General features: G+C 45.5%; 1 protein-coding gene across 4 annotated transcripts in view; it reads right to left on the bottom strand.

The window, feature by feature from the left end:
* Positions 1 to 13,727, bottom strand: part of LOC141155784 (uncharacterized) — a 66,010-nt gene extending 52,283 nt beyond the window's left edge. The window contains exons 1-3 of one of the 4 annotated variants that reach the window (XR_012247588.1): positions 13,267 to 13,726; positions 11,285 to 11,361; positions 681 to 808 (exon numbers count right to left, since the gene is read on the bottom strand). Coding sequence is in view for 3 of the 4 variants with exons in the window: in XM_073642495.1 (XP_073498596.1) it covers positions 681 to 808; positions 11,285 to 11,361; positions 13,267 to 13,523 (462 nt within the window). In the remaining variant the exon portion in view is untranslated. Of the gene's footprint in view, positions 1 to 680; positions 809 to 11,284; positions 11,362 to 13,266 lie in introns of all 4 variants that reach the window. The other 3 variants (XM_073642495.1, XM_073642496.1, XM_073642497.1) reach the window with 3 other exon arrangements.
* Between the last annotated feature and the right edge of the window lie 8,706 nt (positions 13,728 to 22,433).

Genomic DNA, 22,433 nt, shown 5'->3' with positions numbered 1-22,433 from the left:
AGTGTATTGATTTTTGCATCAACTAATTTGAGTAAAACTGAAGAGTTTGTAATGAAAGCTATATTACTAACTTTCATGTTATGGGTTAAAAAATGTTCCAAGAAACGCTGTCTTGTCAAAATTTTGGAAATTGTTCATGTTTTCAGTGAGATATTGATTTAAATCTTACTTTTCAAAGTGGGTGTACTCATTAATATATTGAGCACTGTATACTGTTGCAAAGTGGTGATCAATTGAAAAAAGAGGTTGTCCAGTTCAATCCAAAGGGATTGGAGAATGAGTTAGCAGTCACTCCATTAGTGAGCTTATTCTAATGTCAGGGTGCATAACTCTTATGTCTCTTCTAAGCTGATTATTGACCAGTTAAAGGGGTTTTCCAGTTACAGGAAAGTGGACCCCAATACGCTAAAATAAAGCATAGAGCAGGTACTCACCCTCCTCTTGTCCAGCCCCGGCTCTAAGCGATGATGTGCACTGTCGATGTGATGTCACTGCTATAGGCAAAAACCAAGAACTGAGCAGTGGAGAGTAGCTGGCGTTATTTCAGGTATTTTAGAGTGTTTGAGGTCCACTTTCCTGAACGTGGAAAACACCTTTAACAGTTGAACTTTTATTGATCATAAATCAACTTAGAAGTTGGTTCACGTGAGAAATTTAAAGGAATAATATTTTAAAAACACCTTTTTGGATGTCAGAAACAATAGAAGTGTAACGTTCAGATGGCTGCTTCTGTCCCACCGTACCTGGATCTTGTCTCCACGCTGGAGTTTTTTAGGTCTAATTGGAGAAATACTTGTTTGTTCTTTACCTGCAAGAAACCATTTCTTAAATTAATACCACAATTGATTTACTTACATCTAAAGCATCATACACTCAGTTATGTGCTAGGCCAAAAGCTACACTGCTCAAAAAAATAAAGGGAACACTTAAACAACACAATGTAACTCCAAGTCAATAACGCTTCTGTGAAATCTACCCGTCCAGTTATGAAGCAACACTGATTGTGAATCAATTTCTCCTGCTGTTGTGCAAATGGAACAGACAACTGGTAGAAATAAATGATAGGAAATTAGCCTATACCCTCTATAAAGGAGTGGTTCTGCAGGTGGTGACCACAGACAACTTCTCTGTTCTCATCCTTTTTGGCTGTTGTTTTGGTCACTTTTTCATTTTGCCATTGCTCTCACCCCTAGAGGTACAGTAGCATGAGGCGGTGTCTACAGTACAACTCACAGAAGTTGCTCAGGTAGTGCAACTCATCCAGGATGGCACATCAGTGCGAGCTGTAGCAAGAAGGGTAGCTGTGTCTGTCAGCACAGTGTCCATGGAGCAGATACCAGGAGATGTGGAGGGACCCATAGGAGGGCAACAACCCAGCAGCAGGACCGTTACTTCCTCCTTTGTGCATGGAGGAACAGGAGGAGCACTGCCAGAGCCCTGCAAAATGACCTCCAGCAGGCCACAAATACAGTTAGGTCCATATATATTTGGACAGAGACAACATTTTTCTAATTTTGGTTCTAGACATTACCACAATAAATTTTAAACAAAACAATTCAGATGCAGTTGAAGTTCAGACTTTCAGCTTTCATTTGAGGGCATCCACATTAAAATTGGATGAAGGGTTTAGGAGTTTCAGCTCCTTAACATGTGCCACCCTGTTTTTAAAGGGACCAAAAGTAATTGGACAAATTAAATAATTGTAAATAAAATGTTCATTTCTAGTACTTGGTTGAAAACCCTTTGTTGACAATGACTGCCTGAAGTCTTGAACTCATGGACATCACCAGACTCTGTGTTTCCTCCTTTTTGATGCTCTGCCAGGCCTTCACTGTGGTGGTTTTCAGTTGCTGTTTGTTTGTGGGCCTTTCTGTCTGAAGTTTAGTCTTTAACAAGTGAAATGCATGCTCAATTGGGTTGAGATCAGGTGACTGACTTGGCCATTCAAGAATATTCCACTTATTTGCTTTAATAAACTCCTGGGTAGCTTTGGCTTTATGTTTTGGATCATTGTCCATCTGTAGTATGAAACGAAAACCAATCAGTTTGGCTGCATTTGGCTGGATCTGAGAACACAGTATGGCTCTGAATACATCAGAATTCATTCGGCTGCTTCTGTCCTGTGTGACACCATCAATAAACACTAGTGACCCAGTGCCACTGGCAGCCATGCATGCCCAAGCCATCACACTGCCTCCGCTGTGTTTTACAGATGATGTGGTATGCTTTGGATCATGAGCTGTACCATGCCTTCGCCATACTTTTCTCTTTCCATCATTCTGGTAGAGGTTGATCTTGGTTTCATCTGTCCAAAGAATGTTCTTCCAGAACTGTGCTGGCTTTTTTAGATGTTTTTTAGCAAAGTCCAGTCTAGCCTTTTTCTTCTTGATGCTTATGAGTGGCTTGCACCGTGCAGTGAACCCTCTGTATTTACTTTCATGCAGTCTTTTCTTTATGGTAGATTTGGATATTGATACGCCTACCTCCTGGAGAGTGTTGTTCACTTGGTTGGCTGTTGTGAAGGGGTTTCTCTTCACCATGGAGATTATTCTGCGATCATCCACCACTGTTGTCTTCCGTGGGCGCCCAGGTCTTTTTGCATTGATGAGTTCACCAGTGCTTTCTTTCTTTCTCAGGATGTACCAAACTGTAGATTTTGCCACTCCTAATATTGTAGCAATTTCTCGGATGGGTTTTTTCTGTTTTTGCAGCTTAAGGATGGCTTGTTTCACTTGCATAGAGAGCTCCTTTGACCGCATGTTTACTTCACAGCAAAACCTTCCAAATGCAAGCACCACACCTCAAATCAACTCCAGGCCTTTTATCTGCTTAATTGAGAATGACATAACGAAGGGATTGCCCACACCTGTCCATGAAATAGCCTTGGAGTCAATTGTCCAATTACTTTTGGTCCCTTCAAAAACAGGGTGGCACATGTTTAGGAGCTGAAACTCCTAAACCCTTCATCCAATTTTAATGTGGATACCCTCAAATGAAAGCTGAAAGTCTGAACTTCAACTGCATCTGAATTGTTTTGTTTAAAATTCATTGTGGTAATGTCTAGAACCAAAATTAGAAAAATGCTGTCTCTGTCCAAATATATATGTGTAGCGCCCCGAGGGTTCGGTCGCTACAGAGGTATTGCATCTCACCCAGAGGTGTGATATCTCACTTCCAGGTAAGGATGGAGTGTGGCTCAGGACCCTAACACCCACATGCACTACACCACATTTCCGGGGGACAGGGCGACAATGCTCCCAAGAGTGAGCACAACTGTCCCTGTCCCTGGCTTGGGTGGGGGGAGGGAACACCTAGAAAGGGGGAACCCAGTAGTGTGTGGGTGGGGAGAGTAGATCCCGGGTGCACTGTATAGGGGAGTATATATGGTGGGCACCATCTTAGAGCAGGGAGAAGAGAAAGTGGGAGAGAGCAGAGAGAGAAGGAGGCTGGGAGCAGGGGCTCTGCATGGGCTCTGCTCCGCAGGCAGGCCAAGTCTTAAGGCCTGGTCCTGGAGGAGAAGAAAGGAAGGGAGAGGAACGGAGGAGGCTCCAGGAGTGGAGTGAAGGGACCCCAGGGGTGCGGACCGGCCAGCCGCCACCGCACGCCCGCCGCTACCAGAGTAGGGGGGTCAGGCCAAGAAAGGGAACCGGATCCCTCATCTAGTGGAGGAGAGCAACTACCCCCAGCTAGTAACCAGAGGCCATGGCATTGTACGTGCACGGCCCCTCACTACACCCATTAGGAAGGCACCACATAGGACCCAGGGAAACGGAACATACGTTTGCCCGCCAAGGCCCGAGGCAGCTGGACAGAAACGTGGTCAATTGTGGGGTACGACAGGCCAGAGAAAGGACACACGAAGGGGGTCCTGAAAAGCTTTCCAAAGGTACCTGGGAGTTGGCCGAGCCCCTCACCTTGTGAGCACAGCACGACGAGGGCAGCCATTACCTGCAGAAGTGGCTTGGAGTGTAAAACTGTGAGTAAAGACCTTGGACTGCATCACTGGACTCTGAGTCATTGCTGTTGCTCCCGCGCACCATCACCCCCACCATCTGCACCCACTGCCCTGAGGCTATACTCCTCCCATGGGGAGTTATACTACCCTCTGCTGCGCACACATCAGCCTCAGCGGTCTGCCCTGCAGCGGCGGTTCTCAGTGACCGCAATCCACGGGTGGCGTAGTCGGACATTTAGACATTACAAAATCAAGTAAACAGATCCGCCACTGGTTTGACCACCCTGAGCCACGAGACCGGGTCGCCGCCACGGAGACTACAACCCCTAGCATTACACAGAGACCCGGCTCCGGGTATTCCCTTACACACACGGCCCAGGGGGCGCGTCAACTTTGGCGTAGTCGGCAGGATCGAAACCAACCCGTTATCATCGGGTATTGTGTGCCTAGAGACTGTTTCACTGTATTGAATGTGGCGCCCGCCCCAGAAGAACGGACGCCATTATGTGCGCGCCAAAAGACAACAAGAAGCCACCTCCCATCGTGGGCCAGGTATCAGAATGGCGCCAAAGACGGAGCCCACCCCCAACAGCCATGAGTGCGGCTGTAGAGATGTCCATCAACGTGGGGGGGCTGCCCCAGAGAGTGATTGTCAGCAGATTGCCCCGGGACCACTCCCAACAGGGGCAGAAGGACAATAAAACCGAGGGGCAGGGTGTGGTTTGGATCAGTTTTGGCGGACCACACCCGGAGATGGCGAGGAGTGCCAGCCGCGGTACCCTCACGAGTGGCCTGCTGCAGTCCGAAGCAGCTCCGTGCAGCCTCACGGAGCTGGTGGCCCAGCTCCCCGGAGAGGACCCTGAATTCCTCTGGGCTGGACTGGAGGATTTGGACCGGAGGATGGTCCAGGCGCAGCGGGAGGCCATCGCGGGGTGGAGAGAAGAGATGGGTCGGCAGGTCGCGGCCCGGCAGCAAGTGGCGCTGCAAGCACCCGACAGCGTGCCTGCCCCTGAGGACGGAGGAGGACCACCGGAGGCTGAGAGCAGCGCTGCAAAGGGAGCAGGTAAGGGGGACGCCCCTGATACCAGCCAGGACGCCACTAACCTGCCCCTGGACCCCGTCGCGGAGCCGATCGCCCCAGAAGTCGCTGCAGCTCCTCCGCTCCAGCCGCCTGCACCTAGGTCCCAAGCCCCAAGCGCAGCCGCCAGACCACGTCCCACGCCGTGCCCCTTGCTCCCGGGTGCGGCCGGAAGCGGCCCGCTCCAGGCCCGTTCGCAAGGCCTGATGCCCCCAGGCGCCTTCCAACAACAAGCGCCCCCGGTCCCAACACTACCACCCCTGGGGACCGACTTATACAGTCAACTTGCCGGTCCTGAGGGAGAGCCGGTCCCCCTGCTACGCGGATGGGTTCACCCTTGTCATCGGAGGGACCTGTCCGCAGGGGCCAAAGCCCCACTTCCACCGCTCCTGCCCACTCCGCAGCCAGTCATCATTCCCCAGCTCCAGGATGAGGAGGCCCAATTAGAGTGGGACCAGACCGGGGAGGACCTGATGGGGTTCTCACAGGAGACGCGGGCGGACGCAGCTCGCAGGCGGGAATTCTGCCGCCGGGAAATAGAGCAGCTGGAGTAGGAGAAGCGGGTGCGGCGCCAGAGGCAGGAACAGCTACAGGCCCGGAGCGCTTAGGAAAAGACCCAAACCCGCCGAGACCCCCAGGCTGCACGCGGTCCCAAAGTCACCGGGATCATGGTCAGGTTCCACCAGGAGAAGGGGTGGGGGTTCATTCGGGACCCGACGACGGACACAGACCTCTTTGTCAACAGGAGGGATGTGGAGAGTCGTCTGCCCGCGGCTCACCCGAAACGGGATCTGTTCCCGGGGGATAAGGTAACATACACCCGACACCGAGGTCTGCGAGGGTGGTACGCCCTCAACGTTCGGAGGGTGGAGGAACACCGCTACCCTGAATCCCGCTATGCAGAGGACCCGGATGAGCCTGAAGAGGATGAGGCGCAGGGATACCGCTACTAAAGCGCAGCAATAGAAACTGTATATAGTTACCCGCCAGGGTGAAAAGGCTTCAAGACACGCCGTTTGCGGATTATAAAAAGTTCACCCGGTTCGGGATTGTTGTCAGTTTATTTGTTTATTAAAGTTACCCGAAAAGGGTCTGTGAACTACCCGGCTGAGGACTGGGAGCAGCCAACCTTTCTATCCGGCTGAGGACTGGGAGCAGCCAAATTTTGTAAATAGTTGCACTTCTTAAAGTGCCCCCTATTGGTTTTATAAACACCTACCTCAACGGACACCTGAAGGTGTTTGAAAGTTTGCACTTAGTAAAATTGCACCTTATTGGGTGACATGGACACCTGGTCGCGGCAAGGACTGTGACCTGCTAAAGAGACTTCATCGCAAGAATGCTGCTGAGAATAGTTTGTGTTTTCTACTTGAAGAGATGTTTTATATACATATATATGCCGAGAGTTATATATTTGAAAGAAAATTTTATATATATTAAAAAGTAAAGTTTAATAATGCTGAAAGTAACAGGAAAAGTTGTCTCCCATAAATGGAAAAAGAAAATGTTGAATTGCTTTTATATGGTTGCATTTAAAATGTTTTTGCATGTCTTGCAATCAATTGTCTTTTGCTCTGTTCCAGCCCGAGGACGTGCTGTGATTTACCAGGGGGGAATGTAGCGCCCCGAGGGTTCGGTCGCTACAGAGGTATTGCATCTCACCCAGAGGTGTGATATCTCACTTCCAGGTAAGGATGGAGTGTGGCTCAGGACCCTAACACCCACATGCACTACACCACATTTCCGGGGGACAGGGTGACAATGCTCCCAAGAGTGAGCACAACTGTCCCTGTCCCTGGCTGGAGTGGGGGGAGGGAACACCTAGAAAGGGGGAACCCGGTAGTGTGTGGGTGGGGAGAGTAGATCCCGGGTGCACTGTATAGGGGAATATATATGGTGGGCACTATTTTAGAGCAGGGAGAAGAGAAAGTGGGAGAGAGTAGAGAGAGAAGGAGGCTGGGTGCAGGGGCTCTGCAAGGGCTCTGCTCCACAGGCAGGCCAAGTCTTAAGGCCTGGTCCTGGAGGAGAAGAAAGGAAGGGAGAGGAACGGAGGAGGCTCCAGGAGTGGAGTGAAGGGACCCCAGGGGTGCGGACCGGCCAGCCGCCACCGCACGCCCGCCGCTACCAGAGTAGGGGGGTCAGGCCAAGAAAGGCAACCGGATCCCTCATCTAGTGGAAGAGAGCAAGTACCCTCAGCTAGTAACCGGAGGCCGTGGCATTGTACGTGCACGGCCCCTCACTACACCCGTTAGGAAGGCACCACATAGGACCCAGGGAAACGGAACATACGTTTGCCCGCCAAGGCCCGAGGCAGCTGGACAGAAACGTGGTCAATTGTGGGGTACGACAGGCCAGAGAAAGGACACACGAAGGGGGTCCTGAAAAGCTTTCCAAAGGTACCTGGGAGTTGGCCGAGCCCCTCACCTTGTGAGCACAGCACGACGAGGGCAGCCATTACCTGCAGAAGTGGCTTGGAGTGTAAAACTGTGAGTAAAGACCCTGGACTGCATCACTGGACTCTGAGTCATTACTGTTGCTCCCACGCACCATCACCCCCACCATCTGCACCCACTGCCCTGAGGCTATACTCCTACCGTGGGGAGTTATACTACCCTCTGCTGCGCACACATCAGCCTCAGCGGTCTGCCCTGCAGCGGCGGTTCTCAGTGACCGCAATCCACGGGTGGCGTAGTCGGACATTTAAACATTACAAAATCAAGTAAACAGATCCGCCACTGGTTTGACCACCCTGAGCCAAGGGACCGGGTCGCCGCCACGGAGACTACAACCCCTAGCATTACACAGAGACCCGGCTCCGGGTATTCCCTTACACACATGGCCCAGGGGGTGCGTCATATGGACCTAACTGTATGCATGTGTCTGCACAAAAGGTTAGAAACCGACTCCATGAGGGTGGTATGAGGGCCCGATGTCCACAGATGGGGGTTGTGCTCACAGCCCAACACTGTGCAGGACACTTGGCATTTGCCACAGAACACCAGGATTGGCAAAGTCGCTACTGGCGCCCTGTGCTCTTCACAGATGAAAGCAGGTTCACACTGAGCACGTGACAGACGTGACAGAGTCTGGAGAAGTAGTGGAGAGCGATTTGCTGCCTGCAACATCCTTCAGCATGACCGGTTTGGCAGTGGGTCAGTAATGGTGTGGGGTGGCATTTCTTTGGAGGGCTGCACAGCCCTCCATGTGCTCGCCAGAGGTAGCCTGACTGCCATTAGGTACCGAGATGAGATCCTCAGACCCCTTGTGAGACCATATGCTGGTGCGGTTGGCCCTGGGTTCCTCCTAATGCAGGACAATGCCAGACCTCATGTGGCTGGAGTGTGTCAGCAGTTCCTGCAAGATGAAGGCATTGAAGCTATGGACTGGCCCACCCATTCCCCAGACCTGAATCCGATTGAGTACATCTGGGACATCATGTCTCGCTCCATCCACCAATGTCACGTTGCACCACAGACTGTCCAGGAGTTGACGGATGCTTTAGTCCAGGTCTGGGAGGAGATCCCACAGGAGACCATCCGCAATCTCATCAGGAGCATGCCCAGGCGTTGTAGGGAGGTCATACAGGCACGTTGAGGCCACACACAATACTGAGCCTCATTTTGACTTGTTTTAAGGACATTACATCAAAGTTGGATCAGCCTGTAGTGTGTTTATCCACTTTAATTTTGTGGGTGACTCCAAATCCAGGCCTCCATTGGTTAATAAATTTGATTTCTGTGATTTTGTTGTCAGCATATTCAGCTTTGTACAGAACAAAGTATTCAATGAGAATATTTCATTCATTCAGATCTAGGATGTGTTATTTCAGTGTTCCCTTTATTTTTTTGAGCAGTGTATTTCCCCTGACTACGCCATGCATCCATGTTTATTTAAATTGTGGAAGTCGTAACAGGGATCTGGCAGGTTGAAATCCAGCAGTAATCAGGGTGTCTAAAGCTATGTTCACACTCATTTTTTTTAAGAGTTTTTCTTTTTAACTGCTTCAAAAATGCTTGGAATATTTTTATTATTCATTTTTTTTATTCATTTACATCTTGCTTTTCATATGCGCATTTTTATTCCTAAAGGGGCATGGTGAAAAAAAAAATGCAGTTGAATCAAAGGTCAATGGTATATTCCATGTCTAATCCCTCGAACTAACTTATTCCCTAGCATATTCTAACTTCACAATAAGGGAGGCAGGACCTTGCATTGGTTTAAGCTAGAAAGAGACACAAGCTTTGCTATAGCTATTGGAGTGAAAATGGATATACAGGTGCTTCTCACTAAATTAGAATATCATCATAAGTTAATTTATTTCAGTTCAATACAAAAAGTGAAACTCGTATATTATATAGAGTCATTACAAACAGAGTGATCTTTTTCAAGTGTTTATTTCTGTTAATGTTGATGATTATGGCTTACAGCTAATGAAAACACAAAAGTCATTATCTCAGTAAATTAGAATACTTTATAACGACAGCTTGAAAAATGTTTTTAAAATCCGAAAATGTTGGCCTACTAAAATGTAGGTTCAGTAAATGCACTCAATACTTGGTCGGGGCTCCTTTTGCATCAATTACTGCATCAATGCGGCGTGGCATGGAGGCGATCAGCAGGTGGCACTGCTGAGGTGTTATGGAAGCCCAGGTTGCTTTGATAGCAGCCTTCAGCTCGTCTGCATTGTTGGGTCTGGGGTCTCATCTTCCTCTTGACAATGCCTCATAGATTCTCTATGGGGTTAAGGTCAGGCTAGTTTGCTGGCCAATCAAGCACAGTGATACTGTTGTTTTTAAACCAGGTATTGGTACTTTTGGCAGTGTGGACAGGTGCCAAGTCCTGCTGGAGAATGAAATTTCCATCTCCTAAAAGCTTGTCGGCAGAGGGAAGCATGAAGTGCTCTACAATTTCCTGGTAGACGGCTGCGCTGACTTTGGTCTTGATGAAACACGGTGGATCTACACCAGCAGATGACATGGCTCCCCAAACCAACACTGATTGTGGAAACTTCACACTAGACCTCAAGCAGCTTGGATTGTGTGCCTCTCCACTCTTCCTCCAGACTCTGGGACCTTGATTTCCAAATGAAATGCAAAATTTACTTTCATCTGAAAACACCACCTTGGACCACTGAGCAACAGTCCAGGTCTTTTTGTCCTTGGCCCAGGTAAGACGCTTCTGGCGTTTTCTATTGGTCATGAGTGGCTTGACACAAGGAATGCGACACTTGTAGCCCATGTCCTGGATATGTCTGTGTGTGGTGGCTCTTGAAGCAATGACTCCAGCAGCAGTCCACTCCTTGTGAATCTCCCCTAAATTTTTGAATGGCCTTTTCTTAACACTCTTTTCAATTCTGCGGCTATCCCGGTTGCTTGTGCACCTTTTTCTACCACACTTTTTCCTTCCACTCAACTTTCCATTAATATGCTTGGATACAGCACTGTGTGAACAGCCAGTTTCTTTAGCAATGACCTTTAGTGGCTTACCCTCCTTGTGGAGTGTGTCAATGACTGCCTTCTGGACATCTGTCAAGTCAGCAATCTTCCTCATGATTGTGGAGCCTACTGAAACAGACTAATCGACCTTTTTAAACGCATCTGAAGCCTTTGCAGGTGTTTTTTTGTTAATAATTCTAATTTACTGAGATAATGACTTTTGTGTTTTCATTGGCTGTAAGCCATAATCATCAACATTAACAGAAATAAACACTTGAAATAGATCACTCTGTTTGTAATGACTCTACATAATATAGGAGTTTCAAGTTTTGTATTGAAGAACTGAAATAAATTAACTTTTTGTTGATATTCTAATTTAGTGAGAAGCACTTGTAGATTAATTCAATTCTCACACAGTTGATGACAGGTCCGTCAATGAGCCTCAGGCAAGTGGAATTCTGTTTTTTCAGAACATAAGATGAATATAAGTTGTGTTATACCAGAGTAATATATAAAAACCCATTTTAAATATTTGTTCAAGGCTAAAACCATGTATACATCAAATACATCTTCAAACACTAAAGATATAAAAATTGGATGCAAATGTTTGCAATGGCAGACTTTCATTGGCATAATCGCCTAAACTATCCCCTATAGTGAAAAAAGGATTCATGACCAAACAATTAGCCCATAGACTATGGGGTACTTAAAGAATATGTTTCTAAACTTTTTTTGGGGATGGGTGGAATTAGCTAATGTGCATGAAACATGATGTGTTTCTTTGTATTCATCATTTCCTGAACATGATTACGGTACCTTTTTCTTCCGAAGAGACGTTTTTCTTACAGTTGTAATGACCTGGGATGTTATGTAGTGTCGTAAACAAGAATACCCTAAAAAAAGACACAGAAAAACCCATAACCACATGTTTTATTACATTATAATCTGCTACTAGTAGTGCACTGACAAATCTTCATGACAGGGTTAAATACATAGCTCCTTATATCTGCGCCTTTGGGATGCTGGTAATGAGTGGATGGGTCACTTTGACATAAGGTTATAGTCTGCTAATATTAGCTACGCCAATTCTTCTGGTTCCCTTTAAAAATTAGTAAATCTTTATTCGTTTGACTCATTAAAAACACCCAAATAACACCATAAAACTATACATATAAAGAGGGGGAACAAGTGGATCCCCTCAAAAATCAATAGGGTAGGAAGGGAAAGAGCACCTACAGTATCCCTGCAAGACCCTAATACTTAGTCGCTTCAACCTGAGCCGCGGAGCTTTGGCACCCTAAAATTGTGTAACGTGCCCTGACAACTTCAGTTATAATTGAAATGCAATGTTTGATGACCTATAGGGGGACGTGTAATAATAAGAGTAACAGCTCCTCCTCCCACCAACCAAACTTGCAGTTCTGATTAAAATACAATAACTAGGTTTTGTTCTATATCAAATTAAAGGGTGAACTATCATGATGAGAAATATAAAGAATATTAGTTTTTCTTTAAAGTAAAATTAATATTTTTTATATTTTTCACATAATGGTAATTCTAAAATAAAGTTTTATACCATAGGCGTATATTGGTATAAAATATAATCCTTAAATCACATTATTACTTTTATATCCTACAATGAAAAGCAAAAAGTTTACAGACAATTAACAGGTAGGTAGTTGCTATAAGAGACAACTACCTGCGTGTCCTACCTGGCGCTGGCTTAGAGCAGTGCTGGTGATTTAGCTGCTCCACATCAAAAAAGTAGCTCTTCTTCTCCCAGGCTGCTCTGTGGATGAGGCGTGACTGCTGGCATCATGCTGATTGACAGCTGGCTCCCCGCAGTCAGGCAGTGGGGAGCAGGCTGTTAATCAGCATGACATCTGCAGTCAGGCCTCATCAACAGAGCAGAACGGAAGAGAAGCCGCTGCTATGTTGACTTTACGTCAGCGGAAGCTGCTGTGATCACTCTGTGCCGGCAGAGATCGGCGCTGGGCACAACAAGCAGGTAGTTATCATAGCCCTAAATATAAATAGCCATAGATGATTCCTTTAAGGTGTTACATAATGAGAATAAAAGCACATAGACAGCTTTAGCGCAACTGCTTTTTCTTTTTTTACTTATATACATGCATTTTGGGTAAAAATATTTTTTAAATTAGGTTTCATAAAAAATTTGGCATCATTTGCGTTCCATAGCCTTGTACGGCCCATTACTGGATGCAGAATGAGTTAAATAAGAATTCATCAGAGATCTCATTCTGAAAGAGTTTGTAACTCATTTATCTGTCTTTTTCTGAGCTTTTCTGTGCTAATTTATGATCACATAAAAGTTCAACTTTCCTTTGATGTGATTTGTGGTTATAAATCAGTTGAGAGGAGCTCAGCAAAAGACAGATAAAAGAGTTGTAAACTCCCTGCCAAAACAAGCCGATTCTTCGCCAGCAATGTTCAGGGAAACAAACAGCTTTAAAATCTGTCACCAATTTTTTTTGCCACACAATATTATCAGATCACAGATATCAAGTTATCATTGTATTCAGCTTCCTATGACCTACATGTCCGTATAGACGGCTTAGAAGAGTTGATCCTACTGATTCCCTTAAAATTACTTCTGGCCGTACAGTGTCTACATTCGGAGACAATTATGACCAGTCAGTTTGGAGCTGGTTATGGTGGAAATGGTGCGGCAGAAATACAGCTTTTTGGAGAACCCAATATTGACCATTTCCCAAGACAGTCAGCAGCACAGGCCACAGCTCCGCGTCACCCCGAGTCACACGCATTGCCCTTCTTACTCAGGTGGGTGAGGCTTGTTGATCCGGGTGGGGGAGCTTGGTCTCATCGATGATTGGCAGCTTTCATCCAGCTCTTTCCTCCGGTATTCACCAGCGTATACTGTGGCACTTTTCTCTTTCTTTCTGGCATCACGGATGTGCTCCAGCTGCGCTTCAGCTCGAATCTCAGCATGTTTCTCCTTGGCAGGCCTAGGCTGGTAGTTAATCCTAACAAATGACTGAAAGTTGGCATTGTGGTATAGGGAATATCTTGCCATTGTGATGATGAAGAGTTCTAGAGAGTAAGAAGTGTTCTCGCCTCCACTACTCTGCACTCGCTCAGCAGGCTCTGCTCTGTTGTTAATGGTTGCTTAGCAACACTCCTATTGCTCGCCACTTGACCCTCGTTACTCGGTGACCACCACATGAAAGGTGTACCTGAGCAAGCACTACGTATCAATTACTATGCAAAGTGAGCACAAAACACAACAACAGTCTCTAACATGTGAAATGACTAACAGGGAGCGCAGAATCCGAGCTCTCCGGGGAAAGGTATCTTAATAATAATAATCTTTTTATCTATATAGCGCCAACATATTCCGCAGTGCTTTACAATTCAGACAATTTACAGATATTATCGGCACTGTCCCCATTGGGGCTCACAATCTACATTCCCTATCAATATGTCTTTGGAGTGTAGGAGGAAACCGACGCAAATACTTACAGCAAGTATGCCGAGCATTTCTAAATAATCGTACTTATATAGGAGTTCAATCTAAGAATCTAAGCCTAAAGCTCCCGGGCACCGATGCCATGCTATATGTGGCAGACATAACAATTGTGGGATTTATATGCAGTAAGAGTATATGTATTTTCTGTATATTCACTGATGTAGTGAGACGGCGCCATCCAATGTCATTGTACCTTATAAAAAACGCTGGACGCATCCTTCTGTGGAAGACGCCTGGGCAGTGTGGCACCGGAGTCAGTGCGTGCACATAACGCGATCTCCGACACTATGTCATTGAAGACACTGTATATGTGAATTCGCAGACACAGTGTCTTAAAAAAAATGGTGCTGGATAGTGCATTATGCGCATGAGCTGACTCCAGCGCCATTTTACTGATGTATTGTACTACAAAATTAACATAGCAGTGCGCACTCCCACACTCCGGCCCTATTTGTACCAATAAAAATGCTCGCCACCCGGGCGTAGAACAGGTTCAATAGCTAGTTGCTGTATTTTAGGCCGGGGTCACAAGACCGTATTTTCTCTCATCTGGGAGAATCGGGCTGATTATACAAATGGCACTGTGCTCAGACTTTGATCAGAGTGTGAGTATAGTGTGCTCCGATTTTCTCGGATAAGGAGAAGATGGGAAAAAAATATGCTTCATCTTCTCCATTCTGTCAATCCGTGAAAATCTGATCGCAGTTGGATGACATCCGAATGCAGTCCGATTTTTTTTCAGACCCACTGACTTGTATGGCTGAGTATTGGATACAAATGGAGCAAGCCGAGATTGTTTCCTCAGACTGACTCTGTCTGAGGAAAAAATCAGACCTATGCATGGCCCCATAGCATAACATTGGTCCAAGTGTGATCCGATGGTTTGTCAGATCGCACTAGGACCGAAAATACAGTCCTCTGAACTAACTATTATACTGCCTTCTACCGCCTTGCCTTTATAATTCTCACCTGTAGTGCCTCTCGTCTCATATAACTAGGGGCATACAGGTAACGAAGGCATATCTAAGGCTAGAAATAGAAGCATGTAAATTTCCATACCCACTTTTTATAGAACATCTATTTTTTTTATTGTATCTGTATAGACCGGGTTCACACCTTATTTGTGCCATGTATGAGACATTATAAAATACTTTTTTACATACTGCAATAAAATAAATTTAACTATATGCAAACTGTGGGCTGTTTTTGGGCTTATCATCATTGGGCGGATCATCACTGGGCGGATCATCATTGGGCGGATCATCACTGGGCGGTTCATCATTGGGCGGATCATCATTGGGCGGATCATCACTGGACGGATCATCACTGGGCGGTTCATCATTGGGCGGATCATCACTGGGCGGTTCATCATTGGGCGGATCATCACTGGACGGATCATCACTGGGCGGTTCATCATTGGGCGGATCATCACTGGGCGGATCATCACTGGGCGGTTCATCACTGGACGGATCATCACTGGGCGGATCATCATTGGGTGGATCATCATTGGGTGGATCATCATTGGGCGGATCATCACTGGGCGGATCATCACTGGGCGGATCATCATTGGGCGGATCATCACTGGGCGAATCATCATTGGGCGGATCATCACTGGGCGGTTCATCATTGGGCGGATCATCATTGGGCGGATCATCACTGGACGGATCATCACTGGGCGGTTCATCATTGGGCGGATCATTACTGGGCGGATCATCACTGGGCGGTTCATCATTGGGCAGATCATCACTGGACGGATCATCACTGGGCGGTTCATCATTGGGCGGATCCTTACTGGGCAGATCATCACTGGGCGGTTCATCACTGGACGGATCATCACTGGGCGGATCATCATTGGGTGGATCATCATTGGGCGGATCATCACTGGGCGGATCATCACTGGGCGGATCATCATTGGGCGGATCATCACTGGGCGGTTCATCATTGGGCGGATCATCATTGGGCGGATCATCACTGGACGGATCATCACTGGGCGGTTCATCATTGGGCGGATCATTACTAGGCGGATCATCACTGGGCGGTTCATCACTGGGCAGATCATCACTGGACGGATCATCACTGGGCGGTTCATCATTGGGCGGATCATTACTGGGCGGATCATCACTGGGCGGTTCATCATTGGGCGGATCATTACTGGGCGGATCATCACTGGGCGGTTCATCACTGGACGGATCATCACTGGGCGGATCATCATTGGGTGGATCATCACTGGGCGGATCATCACTGGGCGGATCATCATTGGGCGGATCATCACTGGGCGGATCATCATTGGGCGGATCATCACTGGGCGGTTCATCATTGGGCGGATCATCACTGGGCGGTTCATCATTGGGCGGATCATCACTGGGCGGTTCATCATTGGGCGGATCATCATTGGGCGGATCATCACTGGGCGGATCATCACTGGGCTGTTCATCATTGGGCGGATCATCACTGGGCGGATCATCACTGGACGGATCATCACTGGGCGGATCATCATTGGGTGGATCATTATTGGCGGGTCATTGATCGGCAGATCATTATTGGTGGGTCATAATTGAGCAAGTCATTAGTTGGTATCTGATAAATTTCATGTAACCAATTTTTAGAATTGTTTTTCTAAGTCGGATCAAAATGACCAAGTAAACAAGCACCCCTATATATGGATCAGTCTGCTGCCTCCTTCCATTACAAGAAAGTATACACTTAATTTTCATGACTGCAAAAAATATAGACATTATCTCACTATCTGTCATAAACTTACTAGCATATGGCAAAAAGGCAAACTTTTGACATTAGTCTGGCCCATAGAAGTCTATGGGTGCTGTACATGTGTATGCTATTACCATCAACCGTACGGCCAAACCTGTTGTGAATACAGCGCTATAATGCATATAGAGTATACGTGAAAATTCTTTTCCATATAATAGGTATTTCTGTTTTTAAAGGGAACCTGTGAAAAAATATTAACTTGCAGATATGGGGTTAATCTTCAGGTTAATAGCGTTTTGAAGCTGCCCAACGCCGGCCCTGAAAGCCTGCTGCTGGGAAAAAATGAACTTTATTCCTCCCAGCAGCCTCCGGCTTTCGGTCAGAAGTGTGGCTTCAGTCACCGCTCAGTACATAGTGAGCTGAAACACTGATTGACAGCTGGTTCTACAGTGCATCAGTCAGTGCTGGGTTGTGGTTTCACCTGCCGCTCAGTATGTACAGTCATGGCCAAAAGTTTTGAGAATGACACCAAAATTATATTTTCACATGATCTGCTGGCCTTTGGTTTTTATTAGTGTTTGTCTGATGTTTATATCACATACAGAAATATAATTGCAATCATATTATGAGTACCAATAGGTTATATTGACAGTTAGAATGAGTTAATGCAGCAAGTCAATATTTGCAGTGTTGCCCCTTCTTCTTCAAGACCTCTGTAATTCTCCCTGGCATGCTCTCAATCAACTTTTGGACCAAATCCTGACTGATAGCAGTCCATTCTTGCATAATCAATGCTTGCATTTTGCCAGAATTTGTTGGTTTTTGTTTGTCCACCCGTCTCTTGATGATTGACCACAAGTTCTCAATGGGATTAAGATCTGGGGAGTTTCCAGGCCATGGACCCAAAATCTCTATGTTTTGTTCCATGAGCCATTTAGTTATCACCTTTGCTTTATGGCAAGGTGCTCCATCATGCTGGAAAAGGCATTGTTGGGCGCCAAACTGCTCTTGGACGGTTGGGAGAAGTTGCTCTTGGAGGACATTCTGGTACCATTCTTTATTCATGGCTGTGTTTTTAGGCAAGACTGTGAGTGAGCCGATTCCCTTGGCTGAGAAGCAACCCCACACATGAATGGTTTCAGGATGCTTTACAGTTGGCATGAGACAAGACTGGTGGTAGCGCTCACCTCTTCTTCTCCGAATAAGCTGTTTTCCAGATGTCCCAAACAATCGAAAAGGGGATTCATCAGAGAAAATGACTTTGCCCCAGTCCTCAGCAGTCCACTCCCTGTACCTTTTGCAGAATATCAGTCGGTCCCTGATGTTTTTTCTGGAGAGAAGTGGCTTCTTTGCTGCCCTTCTTGAAACCAGCCCTTGCTCAAAGAGTCTCCGCCTCACAGTGCGTGCAGAAGCACTCACACCAGCCTGCTGCCATTCCTGAGCAAGCTCGGTACTGCTGGTAGTCCGATCCCGCAGCTGAAACAGTTTTAAGATACGGTCCTGGCGCTTGCTGGTCTTTCTTGGGCGCCCTGGAGCCTTTTTGACAACAATGGAAGCTCTCTGCTTGAAGTTCTTGATGATGCGATAGATTGTTGACTGAGGTGCAATCTTTTTAGCTGCGATACTCTTCCCTGTTAGGCCATTTTTGTGCAGTGCAATGATGGCTGCACGTGTTTCTTTAGAGATAACCATGGTTAACTGAAGAGAAACAATGATACCAAGAACCAGCCTCCTTTTAAAGTGTCCAGTGATGTCATTCTTACTTAATCATGACTGATTGATCGCCAGCCCTGTCCTCATCAACACCCACACCTGTGTTAATGGATCAATCACTAAAACGATGTTAGCTGCTCCTTTTAAGGCAGGACTGCAATGATGTTGAAATGTGTTTTGAGGGTTAAAGTTAATTTTCTGGGCAAATATTGACTTTGCAAGTACAGTAATTGCTGTTAAGCTGATCACTCTTTGACATTCAGGAGTATATGCAAATTGCCATTACAAAAAATGAAGCAGTAAACTTTGGAAAAATTACTATTTGTCTCATTCTCAATACTTTTGGCCATGACTGTACTAAGCAGTGACTGAAGCGCTGTGCCTCTATGACTGAAAGTCAGAGGCTGCTGGGAGGAATAAAGATCATTTCCTTCCCAGCAGCTTGCTTTCAGGGCAGGTGCCGGGCATCTTCAAAATGTTATTAACCCCCACATCTGAAAGTTAAGAGCAGAGCATTTCTTCACATGCCAGGTTCCCTTTAAGTAAGCTCAGTGACCACCATCTTGTTTATACTTGGAATGGCAATAATTTAAGAGCAGTATAATTAAGATATAGTCCAAAACAAGTCACAACAACCCAACTTTACTTATACCTTTATTAATTCACTTAAAAAAAACCCCCACATATAAATGATTAAATATGAGTCTAGACAGAGGGAAGAAAATGAACGACATAAGAAATGAGTTAAAATATGCAAGGGGGCAATTCCACATGCAGAGGTGTATGCTGGAATAAGTGACTCGCCCAGACTATTCATCCTGGTAGGTGCCGAGGGCGCTGATGATCTTTTGTGGCATATAGACATTAGACATATCTATGTCTGTGGTCATTTCAGGCTTAAACACATAAATGGTGTGTTGCCACAGAAATTGTAATGTAAGTCACCAGGTAGAACTCAATTCCACATTTTATAGAGAACCCATGTGTGTGCATACCCTGATATGGTCAGCAGGTGGTGCTACATAACTCTCCTATCTGCTCTTCTATACAGTTAAAGGTCCCTTTACATGAAAATGCCATCAGTAAGAAATTATGAAGCCGCTGTGCCATTCTGCTCACAAAATAATGGGTGTACATTTCTATTCATAAATCAAGAGTTTGCTCAAATCTATATTTATCTCATTAATTCATCATTTGACTCATATACATGGGGCCAGTTATTACTATAAATGCTTGTAATCAAGTTGTGTAAATGGTTCCTAACAGTTAAATTGTCTTTATTATATAAATTAAGATATTTTAAAATATCTTTTTATGATTTCAGCCTTATTTTATGAAGATATTCGTTCCATATATGAACTTAAGCCACATTTGTTATATTTTACGGATCAAGAGCAATGAAAACAGGAACCAGATTTTTTTTTTTTTTTTTTACACAATGCAGGATAGTTTCTGAAACAATTTCACTGGTGGAAAAACCACTGGTGGGCTGTCCCACAGCCACATTCACACTTCGCATTAGTGGTGTAGCATTCACTGGACAATCTCACAATTAGGACTTATTCAGACGTGCTTGGTGTCCGAACACTAAATCGGCCACCTGGTCCCTTTCCCATTTCTGAACCCCCAATTACCTTCTGCCTTTTTCCCACTTATTGGCCCACACCCCAGATGACACAAAACCTACCATGGCTGTAGTCTAGCTGACCATGCGGCCAGCCAGCCACAACTCCAGATCCAGATCCGCTCCTTACCTTGATCACTCAAGTTTGTCATAGTTTCCAGCTTGGAGATCGTTGCAGAAAAGTTTTCAAAGCAAAATCTTAAATGGCACATTGTACTTTTATCCTAGTGGTCAGTGGCTGTGTAAGCTCCCATTTACAGCCGACGATCCTCCTTCAGTAGCTGACAGCCATTCCTACCATGCTCGCATGGTACAGCTAAACTTACATTTTTTATTTCAATAGCAGGAAGGAAATAAACTGCTGCCAAGCACATCTGGCGGTAGCTCATCTCTTGTGGGAACAAAGCATCAAGCATGTTAAAGCCACTGTGCACATTAAATGAAGGATGGCTAAACCCGCCTTTTTGGCAGACTGGCCAACCATCTGGGGTGCTTGGCAGCCTCCCAATTCTTCCCCAACAAATGAGGTCAAGAGAATGTTTTCAGAGGAGATAAGCTGCGGCCATCAGATATCTGGCAGCGGCTTTCTCCCCTACCCACTGAAAATACATGCATCCAAGCACGCGCATGTTTAGAGGGGTGTACGGCCGATAGCTCTCACGATAGCTCTTCGGAATTAAACATACGATAGTTTTTTTGTATAGAGCACTCGTGTTAAATACAAAAGAGCAAATGATAAACAATAATTTAAAACAAAACACAATGGGAGGGAAAAATAGAAAAACCTAAAGCTTGTTGTGACACTATTATTGGCACCCTTTGCATTAATTTAGTATGGAAACACATTGACTCGTGGGTGCTAAATCACCAAAGAGATTCTCCTGTGAATAACTGTTGGTCCCCATGTGACATGAATTAGCCAATGAAAGATGACTTTACTGTTTTAAAAAGCCACATGGTAGGCCCTGATCCTTTGTCACAATGATGAAGAAAAAGGAGCTGTCTGAGGACATCAGATCTGCTATTATTAGCAAATACAAGACTTCCAAAGGGTATAAAGCCATCTGCAAAGACCTTAGTTTCCCAGTTTCAACAGTGCGCAATGTTATTAAGAAGTTTGCCAAACCTGGAACCGTCAAGAACCTCCCTGGACGTGGGGGAAAGAGGAAAATTGACAAGAGATGTCTTCGAAGGTTGATGCGAATGGTGGAAAAAACACCACATCAAACATCCAGAGACCTGAAGACCAAGCTGGAACAGTCTGGGGTCATGGTTTCAACAAGTACCAAACACCAAACCAAGCAGAGCTTTATGGGCAAAGGCCAAGAAAGAAACCATTGCAGAAGAAAAGACATAAAAAGGAACAACTGATTTTCGACAATGAGTACCTTGACAACCCACAATCTTTCTGGGAAAATGTTCTGTGACAGATGAAACAAAAATTTTACTTTTTGGCAATGCAAAGCAACAGTTTGTTTACAGATGGCCCAATGAAGGTGATAAGTAAAAGAACACCTTACCAACAGTTAAACATGGTGGAGGATCCATAATGCTGTGGGGTTGCTTTGCTGCGTCTGGTACTGGAGGCCTTGACCGTATCACAGGAATCATAAAATCAGAGAATTATCAAGAGATTTTAGAGCGAAATGTCCTACTCAGTGTAAGAAAATGTGGTTTGAGTCAAAGATTATGGGTCCTCCAGTAAGACAATGACCCAAAGCACACATCCAAAAGTACACAGGAATGATTGAAAAATGAAAAAGTGGACTGTTTTAAAATGGCCGAAATGAGTCCTGACCTCAATTCCATTGAAAATCTCTGGGTTGAGCTGAAATCTGCCATTGGGAAAAAGAACCCTGCAAACATTCAAGAGCTTGAACAAACTGCAAAGGAAAAGCGGGAGAAAATTCCAGCTGAGAAGTGCAAGAAGTTTATAGATGGCTACAAGAGACGTTTGGAGGCTGTCAGCAATGTCAAAGGGTGTGCAACCAAGTATAAATTAGGGGTGCCTTTATTGCTGCACATGCGGTTTATTGAAAAACAATGTTTTATTGTTGTATTACTTTGGACCACTAATTAAAAAATCCTGAGGATATAACTTTGGTACACTTCCATTTATTTCTGAAGATATTGTAGTCTACGAAAAAAAATGAAAGGGTGCCAATAACGATGAGCAGCACTGTATATATCTCACGCTTCCTGCTACAGTCTCAGTATATTTGCACAGGTTGTTCAGTACTTGTAGAGGTAAAGGACTTTCGACAACTACAGCCACCAAATCTGGTATAACTTGCATAACATGGTCCTATTGACATATTTTGTCTTTCTGTTTGCATGCGACAGTCACTTGAGCTGGCAATGGAATAATAGGGCAGGAGATGTGATTGGCATGTTTATGGTGGAATGCGTTT

The sequence above is a fragment of the Phyllobates terribilis genome, unplaced genomic scaffold (assembly GCF_046119375.1).
Source record: "Phyllobates terribilis strain yellow unplaced genomic scaffold, ASM4611937v1 Scaffold_1__5_contigs__length_1240528914, whole genome shotgun sequence".
Taxonomy (NCBI): Eukaryota; Metazoa; Chordata; class Amphibia; order Anura; family Dendrobatidae; genus Phyllobates; species Phyllobates terribilis.
This window is presented reverse-complemented; position numbering and strand designations above follow the sequence as displayed.